At 48.3% G+C, this 14,240-nt stretch overlaps 1 protein-coding gene across 1 annotated transcript in view; it reads left to right on the plus strand.

The window, feature by feature from the left end:
- The first annotated feature begins 2,372 nt into the window (after positions 1–2,372).
- Positions 2,373–14,240, plus strand: part of LOC147728948 (uncharacterized) — a 216,303-nt gene continuing 204,435 nt past the window's right edge. The window contains exon 1 of the mRNA XM_086959930.1: positions 2,373–2,465. Coding sequence (XP_086816056.1) covers positions 2,373–2,465 — 93 coding nt within the window. The remainder of the gene's footprint in view (positions 2,466–14,240) is intronic.

The following is a 14,240-nucleotide window of genomic DNA, read 5'->3' on the forward strand; positions in this document are numbered from 1 at the left end:
CCCCAGTGACACTACACCTGCTGTACCAATGATAACTACACCCCTGCCTGGAGGTGGTAGTAGTCCAAGGGGAAGCAGATCTGTGGCATACTTTTAGACAGCGATTGAAATTACATGAAAGATGTGAAGGTTCTGACACAGTGGGGTTTACTATTTCTTCATCCTCCGGTGTAGTCATTAAATGATTGGTCGAATGGACCTTTGCAAGGAGAAGTGAAAGGGGCAATCCTCTACATAAAACCATATATTGGTTGAATGGACTTTTACCAATGAAATCACTAAAGTCTTTTAGTACAGTCAATAAAAAGAAAATGTGTGAGTTAAATTGTTATATTCATCCAGTTCTTGAGCTTTGGGTATTAATTCAATAAGAATTAGTCTTTTAATCAGTGATGAATATAATCCAATCAGTATTTCAATTTAAGAAAGAGTACAACGTTTGCAAGTATAACGGATAACAATGTAATACAGTACGCATGTGCCATAAAGGAATTTCCCTAATATAAATTAGAATTAATTCGAATATGGTGTTAGTTCAGAAACCCAATAAAGAGTTTGGATGAGAAAATAAATGCATAAGCATAAAGCCTCTGCACATCAATTAAAAGAAGATCAAACTGGAAAGTATTTTCAGCTATAAATCAGCAGACATCTATTAAAGCAGAAATAGGCTAAGCAAACTCCCATGAAGAGAGAAACGCAGATGGATCTCCTGCGAGAGAGCAGAGCACCTCTAGTCTAGGAACTTGCACCAATATAAATACAATAATATATAGATGGCAATTAGTATCATCTTCGCAGCTTCCAATAGGATTTCAGTATACCCTTGGGAGTAAGTAAACTCCCCAGTTTCTCACATCTTCACAACAGCTTGCAAACCCAAGACCTTGAAAAGATACTTTGTCCACCTTTGGTGGTTCAGCCAGTTCTTCCCATGAATCATCCTTCCTGTTGTCTCCTCTCCTTGTGGTGAGAACCTCCCTGTCAGTTGCCCAATACAAAACAAATGCCTATTCACTTACAGAAGACTTCTGGAAAGTTACAGCATCTGCAGTTAAAGAGAAAACACATCTTGTGCAAAATAGATCAACGTGGAAAATCGGCCTTTCAATGCTAGCGTACTATTTTGCAGTTAAATCAACAGTTAAACTAACTTAAATCAGCACTTTATTCTTTCTCATGTATGCTTGTATTGTCGAAGTATGATTACCTACTGTGAATTGCATTCAAATATACGTGTTAATTAACATAGACTTTTGCACTTTTCACTTGAGCATGTGCTTTTTTTATTTGCACAAGGTGAATGTAATGCAGCAACTCATATTGGCTCCAAGTACCTATGTGCTAATGACAAGTGCAGGTACTATCCCATTAACATTATAGAAGTGCAGGCACTCAGTAAATGCCTATTTAAAGCACTGCCTGTCAACCTTACACAGACTCCTGTTTAAATTCTTTATTGTGATGCGGGTATGAGTCCTATGCTGTCATTTGCTGACCTGGTGTGACTCGCCATGGACTTCCAGCTACCCACGTGCAGTACATCCCCCAACTCGTAGTCATGGACAGAGAGCTGCTGTGTTTCCTGTCTGGCACTTCTCTTTGCTGTACATTCAATGCTTTCAGTGTTAACTTCAATTATTCTGAACACTGTTTCCAGTCCTGAACATTCATGTGATCAACTAACGCATTATGGGTGGTGGTATCTTCATTTGCCTTCATCGAACAAAGACAATTAAACACCTGAAAAAGAATGATTTGAAGGTGGCTAGTTCAGAATTGGAGATAGTGCCTGGATTAAACACTGTAGTGTCAAACTTATTCGACGGCGGACAGGTATGTGCAAGGTTTTCAGGATTTGGTCATAAAATACATTTGGATTCACTGCGTCTTAATGACCATTTTCATAAGGGTTATTTGGAAATCAAAGTATCCGGCCTTCCTGCTGAACGTACCTGGTCAACCCTGGACTCCGGGTTTTGTCATTAGCAACCCCAGAAATGCCTGTTCTTTCTGTGCACACAGAATAAGGTTCACATTCAGAGAATATGATCCTTCTGAGCCACCACGAAGAAACGCACTGAAATGTACCTGCCTTAAGTAAACCTTACTTCCTGCTTTCCTCCTCAATATATGTTTGGTCTCCGGTCAAGGCTTCATTCCCTTAGACACCGTGGCCCTGCGGTGTGCTTTTTATTCGGCCCAAATAAGGTAACAGGTAGACATTAGGACCCAGTGGCGCAGGTCGCACCTCCTCGAGTGAGCGCTCGCTGAAAGGTAACCTGAGGCAAGTTTCTTTCGTTACCCTCACCCCCTCCCTGGAAAGAAGCCTGTTGGTGACCCGCTATGTGTAACCAGCCGTCCCTGGCAGTATGCACCGGGCGTACCAGCCTCTTCTGCCGGCCACCAACAAGTACCTGAAGGAAAAATGGGACCGCGAGGACTTCCGGGAGCACCGCAGGAAGGCGAGTATCCCCACGGGGGCAGCGGGGGTCGGGGAGTGCAGGTCACCTGCCCGTCAGGATGTGAGCGTCCTTAGCAGCTATTTATCAGACCAGCGCAGGAGGGCCCGTACAAAGAATTTTCGAGAGGCGAGGCAATTTTAGGTATAGTACAGGTGATATGAGAGTGATACCTCGATTCTGACAAGTGATAATGCCTGAGAAGTCTATGTGGCGGGATGTTCTTCCTTCCGAGAACAAAAGCTTAATAATTACCTGAAGCCTGGTTTTCCTGGTCCCCAACGGCTCGTATTGACAGGAGTGGTTTTGCACCGAGTTGTAACTTGAGACAATGGATGTCAACAACTCGGTGGGAAACGCGTATAGGTTACACGCATAGCTATCCGCTTGAGGGGGGGTGAGGTCCGGGCCGGCTTTAGGGCAGTGCGACAGGTGCGGCTGAACTGGGTGCTGGCCTGTGGAGGGGGGCTCTGACCTCAGGGGGGCGCTGTGTTTAGCAATAATTTAAGATTGGAGAGATAAGGGGCACTTTTGCCTGGTGGTAGTGAGAGAATCCCAGGAGGCGGTTATGAGGGTGCCAAAAATGACTGTTGCACAGGGCGCCACCAGCGCTAAAGCCGACCCTGGGTGAGGTCACCTTAGCTGTCACTGGGTGGGCACTGCCCCAGTGGAGCTGAGAAGCATGATGGATTAATGTTTAGATCATCCCACCTACAAAAGTCCACCGCTTCGTTTAGTCAGGGCCACTGGAATTATGCGACGGGAGAGGGCCAAATTATGCACCAAAAAAAGGCAAATTATGAGGAATAATACATGTTTTGTAACAGTATTCATTATTTACTTCATTATTTCGTAATTTTTTTTAACTTGGTAACACTGCCTGGGCATTGGTTGTACCTCATTGGTACCATTAAACACCCAAATATAGCAAAAAGCAACAGAAACATGGCCAGTTCTGCTTTACAAAGTACTTTCTACTGAGAGGCAACACGTTTCTCTGCATTTGTAGTAACTGTTAAACCGTTTGAGTTGAAAAAAAAAAAAATTCAGCAAATTATGTAACAGTTGATGGATTATGTGGCAAATCTATAACTATGCGAAAATCGCTACGGTTGCAAAATCACAATTCCAGTGGCCCTGCCTTTAATGTATGTCTCGGAGTGAGGAAAACAGTCATTCTGACATTTTAACACAGAATCCCTTGCAGTCTTCCGTACAACGCCAATCCTGATTCGAGTGCATGGCACAAAACCTACTAGAGAAGTTGCTTGGCAAAGAGAATTTATAGCCTAAGGGTCCTCTGGGCGGTGCTAAGAAAGGCTTAAGAGCCACAGGCACTTGGCTTATTATCTTGTAGGACCCAGTGATAAGCCATTCGGGCTAATGATTGACTCAAACTGTACTAATGTGTATGAATCGGACTCTATTCGAAGAGCATTGGTGTACCTGACCTCTGAAAAAGATTACCTATTCCCACTTATGGCAGTGCAACTTCAATGCAAAATTGTACCATCAGTAAAAAAGCATAGCACTAGAAGACTGAGTGGGTGTTTATTTGGGGAAGGGACAGATCCTGGACTCTATGAATTCAAGTGGAGGGATTAAGATCTAGTGAGATAGCGGACGTCTGTTCTTGAGTGGCCTGATGTGTGTGTGATTGTAGGAAAGCAGTATCTGCTTTTATGGTTACCCCCACTTTTTGCCTGGTGCTAAGCTGTTTTTGACTAGTCTGACTGGGATCCTGCTACCCTGGACCCCAGTTTTCCTGCTATCTCCCCTAAATTGTTATGTTCAGTACTTGGGTACATCCCAGATTGGATTCTGGGGTACCTTTATTAGTCCATAGTATATGGTACTAAGGTACCCAGGGCATAGGTACCCCAGAGGGCCCCCATGGGCTAAAGCATGAATTATGCTACCCATGGGAGACCATTCAAACTGTAACTACAGGCCTGCGATTGCAGCCTGTGTAAGCTGGTGCTAGCACCACTTACAAAAGATGTAGGTTTCCTATATCTAGGGTCATTGCACTTAAAACCTATGTCACTCCTACAGCAGGCCTTAACAATCCTGAGGGCCGGGTGCTTGGTTTGAAGTACCCCTCCATGAGCAGGACACCCCTAGTAAGTCCATTCTCCTGGGTTGTAGGTGCAGCAGCCATATACATCTAAAGAGGCACTGCGTAATTATACGATGACCACCTGGAAACTGGCTGCAACGAATCCTATCATGTTTGGTATCAAACATTTTGGAATCATACCCCACACTGTAAACGGTGTGGCGGTATGATTCCAAGCACTGGGAGAGCCCTCAGGCTCTCTGCTCCCGGTACCAGCTTTCTAGGCCTGGATAGCACAACATGGCTGATGATGACCAGAGACCTGATTCTGCCCTCCTGCTGCCGAGCCAAGCTTGTGCAGAGGAAGATAGAACAATAGGTATCCTGTCACAAGGAGATGTGACCACCTCCCAGACAGATTTAATGTATTGGGGCCGGGTGGGTGCGCCACTCAGTCTGCATGAGGGGCATATTTGGTGCCTCCTTGCATAGTCAAGTTCAAACCAGCCCTGGGAGCTGTTGGCTCCCGCTCTGGTGCAAAACTAGATGAAGGATATGGGAGTAATGCCCCACTGTGCAGACCCTCCCCTGGGACGGTCCCCTGAATCGTCCCAGCCCTTTCCTTAGGGTACTTGAGGGCTTACCTGTGGGTGGGTGCCTAGATGCGTCACGGGACACGATTCAATTCAGACACCCCTTCAATTTCTACTGTCTGGGCACGCTGAACTTGGTTTGGGCTTGATTTCGTCCCCCTTTCAGTCTGCTACATCGTCTGTGCACCATACAGGAACCTTCCAAGCACTGTGGGCATCCAAGGCACTTGAAAGAATTTCCCTTGAAGTGAAGGAATCACTTCCCTGCCTCTGCAGGCACTGCAACTAAGCCGACCGGTCTGCTGATCCTGAGGTCCTAAGGACTCCAAAAAGTTCAACAACACTGGTGGCAATTCTCCACAGCTTTCGAGGTCTGCCTTGCCCTCTCACCAAGTTTGAGGCCAGTATCCCTTGTGGGAGCAGCAGGAACTGAACCCCTGTGCACCGTGTCGACTTGACATTGCAAATGCTTGTTGGCTTCCTTTCATCAAGATCTTCGGGCTCCAAATAGCCTCAACCTCAAGCATCTACAGTGACCAGAATCTTTGTCCACACTGCATTATTTGCATCGTGGCCTGTTTCTTTTGGTGAGCTGCTCTAGGTCCTCTTGCGACTCCAGTACTTCCGGCCTGTGGATCCTGTTGAGGGTCACCTTTATTTCTGTTGGGCTCCCCTGATTGTTTGGACCCTGCCCTGACTTCTTTGCTTGTGGTGAGTCCCCTGGACCTTGCTGGTCCTGACATTGCACCTTCTTAGACTTCCACGTTGTTTGCTAAGGCTTGTTGGTGCTTCTGACAGATACCGACCCCTCAACTCTCGACATCTAATGTGGGACCTCTCGTGCATGGCTCCTGGTCTTCCTCAGCATCGCATGGTCCTCACAGCTGTAGAAGCAAGGTTGCTGTCAACTCTCCTGCAACAGCCGACATCGGTTGGCATTCATCTTCGACTCCTGAGTGACACTCTGTCCCCTCTGCCTGCAGGTACCTCTCAACTAGAATCCATCTTCGGATTTCACCAGACATTTTATCTTTCTCCAGCAGCAGCACTTTCCTGAAGTCCTCCATTGGAAACGACAGCGGTTGCTGACACCACTGTGCAGCTGTGCACCTGGCTTCCTTGGTGTAGATAACGTGGGTACTAGGGTATCCATGGGTGGGGTGGCTCTCCATCCTTCTGTCTTACTTGGTGTTTATTCAGGGTCCACTGGGATGGGTCCTTTTTCTTTAAAATTGCAACAGCGATTTATACGTTGATTTGTACGGAGAACGTGGTCGTGTTCCCTCACCGCACAAGATATCCGTGGGGTTCCTAGTCACTCACCTTGGGTAGTTTCTGGGGTCCCCAGCACTTCTACGTTCTCTGGACCTTGTCTTGACATGAGTCGGTGTTTTTATACCACTTTCTTAATACATGGTTTGGTCCCCCCTGGGGTCCAAAGTGTATTCTGTGCTATTTACGTGAATTTTCATGCAAAGTAGTGTGTGCATTGTGCATATCTCCGGGTAGGAGACATCTAAATGTGTTAGTGAGTACTATATAATAAATACATAGTTTTATAGATACTTTGTGTGGTTCTTTTTCATTTAATCTATACCTATAAGGTTGCATTCTGGTTAAACAAGCTGCTTTACACTCCATCTGGCCTAAGCCTGAAGGCTGCTCTCCACAGCTACCACTTAGAGAGCTTTCTATGGTTGTCTACGACCTCCTAAATCACCATAAGGGTTTTCGGGACTAGAGCAGAAAGTCCACTTATATAAGTGTACATCTTATACCAGGCCAGCCTCTCTGGTATGTTCCTAGCGCTACTTCAACAAGTTTCACATGCTCTGGCCCTAGTCAATGGGATAGGAAAATGCACTCCACACTGCTGGACCTCATTGCATCAGGACGCATCGCAAGGTTCCGAGGGCTTTGTATCTACAAGCACCACAAACTGAAAATCTGTAGAGCATTGAGTTATAGCAAATGGTTCATGCAAACACAGCACAGTAGACCAGAGTTTTGGAAACAGTGTTTTCAGAATGATGCAGGTGCATACTGCAGTACTGTGAATATGAAGTTTATTTCTAACACATTTCCTTAAAAAGCAAGTGTGTTTAACCACCTTTTATGTGCCCCACCAATGAATTAAGGATTTTACTGCAACTGTGAATGAGCCTTGGAATCTATGGAGTGAGTCATAACTCATCATACCAAGGGCAGAGTACACAGGAAGTGGCCACTTTCTCAACCCTGACTTAACAGTCTACAAGTATTTCCTGTCGCTTTCTTGCCAAGGACACCACATGAAACCCTTTGTGTTGAGGTGATGTGATCTTTTATCTACATTTCACATTCCATAGTACTGGAACCTAGAATGTGGAAGGTAGAGAAAAGATCACATCACAACTTTATACACTGAAGTGTGCACACACACTCATACAGCATATCACAAGTGTGATGTATGATCACAGCTGATTGATTACTGCATTGTCAGGCAAAACATTGGAACATTGCACAGTATATTTTAAACTATGACATGCACATGCATTGACAGTGAAACAAGAAATTGACACTGTGTAGTCATATATTTTACAGGGTTTTTTGGTTACACTTGAGTTTGCACCACTTCACATGTTGTATATTGTTATGGTGTTGCCTGGTTCACAATCTTCTTCCTACATTCATTGTGTCAATATGCAGAGTATCAATTCACCTCCTCCATTTTTTCAGACACATGGTTACTGTTAGAAATGGCGATTTCCGGTTGGCTAAGGCTTGCGCCAAAGCCAGGCAGAAACCACCACTCTAGTCAGGGCAAGGAATTCACCCGCCAAGGTAACCTCTGCTCACCCTCTTGGTAGCTTGGCATGAGCAGTCTGGCTAATCTCCGAGGCGATGTGTAAAGCATTTGCGCGCGCACCCAGCAACACCACCCAAGGCACACCACAAAGGAAACTCCACACAAGGTTATATATAAAAGTAGCCTTTGGTATAATACAAACACATTAGATAATAAACACACACTTTACAATGTGCCATAGGCACGGGCAGAATTTACAGGGGATTATGTACACGGGACAGGGCCATGTGGGCCACTGTCAGGAATAAGCACTTATAGAACTAGCACTTGGTAGAATTAGTACTCTGTAGGAATAACGCTTAGCACATAGAATATATAATAACTGTAGCACCAAATAGCAAATGTAGCACACAACCAGTAACCACTGGTAAAAGTTAAGTACCACCTACGCAATCCTAAACACCGTAGGCAAATATCACGCAGGGAACCATGAACTCACTAGCAGAACCTATATTAGGGAAAACAACCTCCTAAGCATAAACATACATTCGGAGGTATAGCCATAAAGCATTACACATGATGCAGAAATCACATTAGGCAGGTGATCACAATTGCACAAAGGTCACATAGGGCATCAACACATACCCCACGCCAGGGCCCAACACATAAACTGTCCCCAGGCCAACTTGGCCTCTCAGGGGCTGAAACGCCCTGTGTCCAAAATGTCAGGGCAGGCTGCGCAGGCAGCCAACAGAAATGCAATAAAGGAGTGCTAAAGTGTAACTAAAAAAACCCATATACCCAAGAACAAATGAGAAAGTAATAACAGTGACAGTTTATTCCTGGACCCCAACCTTGGTCAGATAGTTCCGTGTGTTTAGCATGTCTGGGGTGACCGAATGCCGCCCCAGCGTGCTACAACGCCTGAGTTACAGCGGAGCGGGTTTGGTGGTGAGTGTACTAGTGATTGAACTCAAATGTGTGTGACTGTACTCCACAGTGCGCCGCGACGGTTAATAACCGTGAGTAATTTATTCTTTTTAACTAATTTTTGTATTTTTCACATAAGTGCCTCACGGGAGGGTGTACCTTAGAGCGTGCATACCCCCGGAGGGCCATTTAGTGTGGTCCTGACGAATGCTGCGCGATCCCGCTTTTTTGACAGCAGAAACATGTTGTTGTAATTAAGGACACAGGTCACCTGATACAGTACCATTGGTTGTCCGACTTTCACGTTTTTAACCTTAATACGGGTTGGCCTGCATTAAATATTTTGTTTGGGCTCTAACCCTGTATTTTTTAATTTTGCACTCACATTTGAGTTCAATCACTAGTACACTCACCACCAAACCGTCTCCGCTGTAACTGAGGCGTTGTAGCACGCTGGGGCGGCATTCGGTCACCCCAGCGGAGACCCGATGATGAAGCATGTCACCAACTAGTGGTGAGTGAAGGTCCTTCTAAACAAAAGACTGTTTGCCTTGCCTTGTTGGACATAGTCATCCCTGTCCACAGGGTGGACGCCTCCTGACTATTAGGAACAGACATGCTAAACACACGGAACTATCTGACCAAGGTTGGGGTCCAGGAATAAACTGTCACTGTTATTACTTTCTCATTTGTTCTTGGGTATATGGGGTTTTTTAGTTACACTTTAGCACTCCTTTGTTGTTTTCAATATAACCTTAGGGGGCACAGGAGTGTTGACTCGAGCCCTACCTCTCCTGTTGATACATAAAGCCAACAGAAATGCACCAGAGGGACAAGCCTAAACGTAGTAGCTGCCCACTAAGTGCTGGGTAGCTGGGGGTCTCCTCTGGGCTTCTACAGAGACAATGGGGCCCAAGCACGACGGGCGAGCCACGTGGGCTCTAGAAATAAAATGCGCCCTTGGAGCCTTCTAGGCTCTAGATAAACAAATGCCCCCAGGTTGGAGCCACAGCAGGCTCTATATTGCCAGGGAAAAGGTTGCCCTCACTGTGGGAGCGGGCTGCTGCCAGCTGGGGTTGCTCTACCAACAGAAATGCCCCTGGGGTTGTTGGAGCCTCGACAGGCTCTAAGTAAACAAAATGTCCCCTGGACCCTTGTGGGCCCGCAATAAATGCTCCCGTCGTTGGAGTCCCTCCTCTGGGGACTCGGGAAATAATGGCCCCTGAAGCCCTTGTGGGCTCTCAACAACTGCTCCCCTTCGGTGGAGTCCCGCTCGGGGGACTCAAAATAAGCAAATGCCCCCGGAGCCCTCAGTTGCAGCAATTCGCTGCCTTGCGGGGCTGCTGACAGACACAGGCTCTGCCTCCACTGTACCTGTGGAAGCACCAGACGACCGCGCCCACTTCAGTCCCCACTCACCACGGACAACTCCGTGGGACTCTGAAGCCTCCCTCTCCGGCGCCGGTCACAGAACTGCTCAACCTGCGGTCTCCTCTGCCGGCGCTGCTCCTGGTGCGGTAGCGGCTCGGGCAGCACTCCTCAGCAGGGCTCCTCAGGTGTCTGCAGGCTCGGTCTCCTCGGCGGCTTCCGGCCTCAGTCCTTCCTCTGCATCTCTCCGGGCACACGCAGGAGCGCGGTGTAGGCTCCCGCTGCTTCCTGCTTCAATGCTTCCAGGTCAGGCCCCGCCCACGTCACGGCGAGGGTTGCCTGACTTCCGGGGTTTCCCGGTTGGCGGTGGCGTTCTGGGCACTTGATCGGGGCAATGCGGGGTAGGCTCCTGCTTTAAAGTAAAGCACCGGAGCGCGGTGGCACTCGAGAATTAAATAATGAAACGGGGTGGGCACCCGTGTTAATTATAAAAATGAAACTAAGGAAATATGGGCAAATAGGCGGCAGGCAGTGCGGGGTGGGCACCCATGCCGCAAGTCAGCAAAAGGGGGATCCCCACGCCGAGGAATCCCTCTAGAAAGGCGATTTCAGCTCTGAGCTACAGTCAAAAGTAGAGGCGTTCTCAGCACTCCAACACTCAGGTCCTAGCGCTTTTGTAAGCAGAAACTAGGCGCATCGCAGACAAAGTCCAGCAAAAGTCTTTTTAGGAAGGAAAGGGGGGGCGGGGCGCAAGGCTGGATCCAGGGGACAGCTCACAGAACCCTCCAGGCAGGGGGGCAGTCCCCAGTGGCGGTCTTCCTGACGCCCAGCAGCAGCAGCAGGCCCCCTCCAAGTTAGGATCAGCAAGAGAACATTTTTCAAGGGGTCACAGCCCCTTTTTATATACACATTTCCTTTGTCTGTATGGTGGGGGAAAACCAGTTGTAGCTGGTTTTGGAGCACTCTGGTGTGCTTAGCCCCTCTCACCATTCACTAGTCAGGCTAGGGACATCAGTCGCACCACAGGGGCAGAGCCAGCATTGTGTGGGGAAAGCCCAGCCCTATTCAGGTCCCAGGTGCACTCCTCTCTCACATCAATCATGCAGATCTCTCCACTCACCACCGGGGCAGAACCATCCTGACTCCTGGAGCCAGGCTCACCAGCCCGCTCCAGCTAATCACAAGCCAGACAGCCAATTCACATAAATTACACAGACATGCCAACTTCTAGAAGTGGCACTTCCACACTAGACACAATAACGCCGCACACATCGCGCAGCATTTGATCACACGAGTCTGCGCATACCAAACTCGACCCTGCACTCCCCACGCATCCGGAACTACCAGGGACACATACATTCCCCATGCATTCCTATGGGAGGGCAGGCCAACCTCACTACACGCACGCACTTTACCCTGGGACACAGTGGTAAAGTGCGCAGAAGCCAAAAATCACTAACACCAAGTCCAAAATTAAAAGTAAAAAGTTTGGGGGTGAACCTGCCAGAAGGGCCAAGTCCAACATTGACCTACTTCTTCCATGGTGTAATTGGTACAGAGCCTTTCCAAAATACTTCGGTGCCATTGGGGGCAACAGATATCACCCTGAGCACAAAAGATACTTGTTGGAGCACATGTTAGGTTTTGACGGTCAATCCATCTATGGGCATTTGCCACCTTATTAATTACTGAAGGATATAGAAGGTGTGATGAGTGTACGTTGGATGTTAAAAAAAACTAGAAAAACGGTTTGATCTGCAGCCAAGTTTATTAGACACATTTTTTTTTTTTAAGGCAACACCATCAAGTCAAATTGATCGATGGGTATGTCACAGCCTTACATATGCTTGCAGCAGAGTAAGAGTTTTACATCTCAACTTATTTGAGATCAGATTGTTGTACATTGCTGGGACAAAAGGTTCAGGAAAAGTTATTGACTTTGAAGAATCCCAGCTTACAGAAACAATCTATATTGTGAAGAGCATAGAGCTATCTCTAAAATCATGCAAAGAGTTGACACAGAAAGAGCAGAGCGGGGTAGGTGTTAAAGAAATTTTGAACTCCAACCAGAAAGGGCAGTGTAAAAAGGTTTTAAAGAAAAAAGAAGGTAAGGAAGGATATTTTAGACAGAAAAATGTGTGTTTCAGATGTGGCTATCCTAGGCATGGGGCAAATGGGCGCCCTTGTCTAGCTAAAAATGTAGAACCTGTGGTAAAGTTAAACACTTTGCCCAGGTTTATCAGTTAGGGATAAGGATGAAGTGAATTTGGTTCCTGACAGAGAATCCAGTGAAGGTTCAGAGGATGAGCATAGTGAGGAGAGGGATTTGGTTTTTGGAGTACAAGATTGAGACTCCAATTGTGTAGACCTGTATGAGAATATCTTGGTTGATGATAAAGTGTTAAACCTGATGATCGATTCGAGGGGCAAGAATGACAATGGTCACCGATGAATTGTTTAATCGAACATGGCGTGAAAGAAAATTGCTCCCTCCAGACAGGAACCCTGTTACATATGGCAAAAGGGGAATCTGAAAGAAACTGGTTAGTATTAGATTCCTTACCTTAGAATAACCCCAGGCATCAGACTGGATCCAGAAACGTTTGCGTAGCAGTACCCTTGCGTGTCGGTAGGTGTCGTCTGCGGCTCCGCGTCCGGCGTCGGCGCCGGGATGACGTCGCCGTAGTACTTAGACGCCGCTAGTTCTTCTTTTTTTCCGCCCCAGCAAGTGCCGATCCGGAAAAAGTGGTACCCTTAGTTAATTTTTGACTAAACTTTTTCAATCATTTTTTATCTTTCTTCGAAGTCGAACGACTCCGACGGTGGCGGTAGGGATGCCCGGGTTCAAGCCCTGTGTTGACTGCAGCCGACTGATGTTGATTACCGACCCCCATCACCAGTGTCTACATTGCCTGTGGCCCGACCACGATGACAAGTCGTGCCCTGACTGCCGGGCCTTGACGTCGAAGGCTAGGCGGGAGTGGTCCCGCAAGAGCCTCGATCTCCGGCAGTCGGCCCGCGCCTTTCGAGTTCCCGGTCCGGAAGGAGGTCGAGGGGCTATAGTCATCACAGCTCGGAGAGTCGACACCACACCTCGGGCTCCAAGTCCTCAGGTAAAAGGCACAAGAAGTCAAAGAAGCAACATCGCTCTTCTGACTCCCCCCGACGCTCGCGGGGTTCGGGCGACACCGCCCACGAGGCTCCCGCCGGAGCTGCAGGCGTTGCGGCCTGCTCCATACCCGCCGGTCCCTGGGCAGAACGTGACGCCGGAGAAGATTGATGCCTTCCTCATGGCCATGAGTTTGCTCACTCCTCCGTCTGGTTCCACGGCGCCTTCGGGCCCGCAGTCCAGACTGGGAGCCCAAGCGGGCCGGGTGCTTAGGCCCCGGCGCCGTTGGCGACGTCGGTCCCGACGCCGCAGGGCCCCACTGGATCCGGTTCCGGGTCGCCGCTGGTCGACCTTACGACCCCGCCGGCACCGGCCCCTGGGGTGTCGCCCCCGACTCAATCCCCGGACGAGGCCATCCCAGGTCCCCCCCTCGATCCGGGTCTGACGCCGGAGCGGTGCCGCTCGACGCCGCATTCGACGTCGAGAGAAGAAATTTTCTTCTATGATCCAGCCCCATCATTTGACCCGGAGTACCAGGAGATGGGTGGCGAGGTGGATTGGGAGGGGTCTGAGGACCCTCTGGCACGTGAGTGGCAGTCTTATCAGGACTGGGCAGGTGAGCTAGGGGATGCCAGTTGTTTGGACACTACGCCAGACACTGGTTTTGTCTCCCCTCCTGCCGTGGCTACGGAGGAGGGTGCTGCCTATAGTGTGGTGTTGACGCGGGCGGCCAAGGCCTTATCCCTTGAGCTCCCCATCGCGGCCATGAGGACTAACCTCCTCACTGAGGTCCTTAAACCACAAGCAAGCTCTCCGGAGCCTCTGTTGCTGTTTATTGAGGACTTGTCTGACGTTCTTCTGGGCACTTGGTCCAGGCCGGTACAGGTCCCTCTGTAGACAGGAACATGGCCAGATGCCAACGCCTGGCTCT

The sequence above is a fragment of the Lissotriton vulgaris genome, chromosome 2_2 (genome assembly GCF_964263255.1).
Source record: "Lissotriton vulgaris chromosome 2_2, aLisVul1.2, whole genome shotgun sequence".
Lineage (NCBI taxonomy): Eukaryota > Metazoa > Chordata > Amphibia > Caudata > Salamandridae > Lissotriton > Lissotriton vulgaris.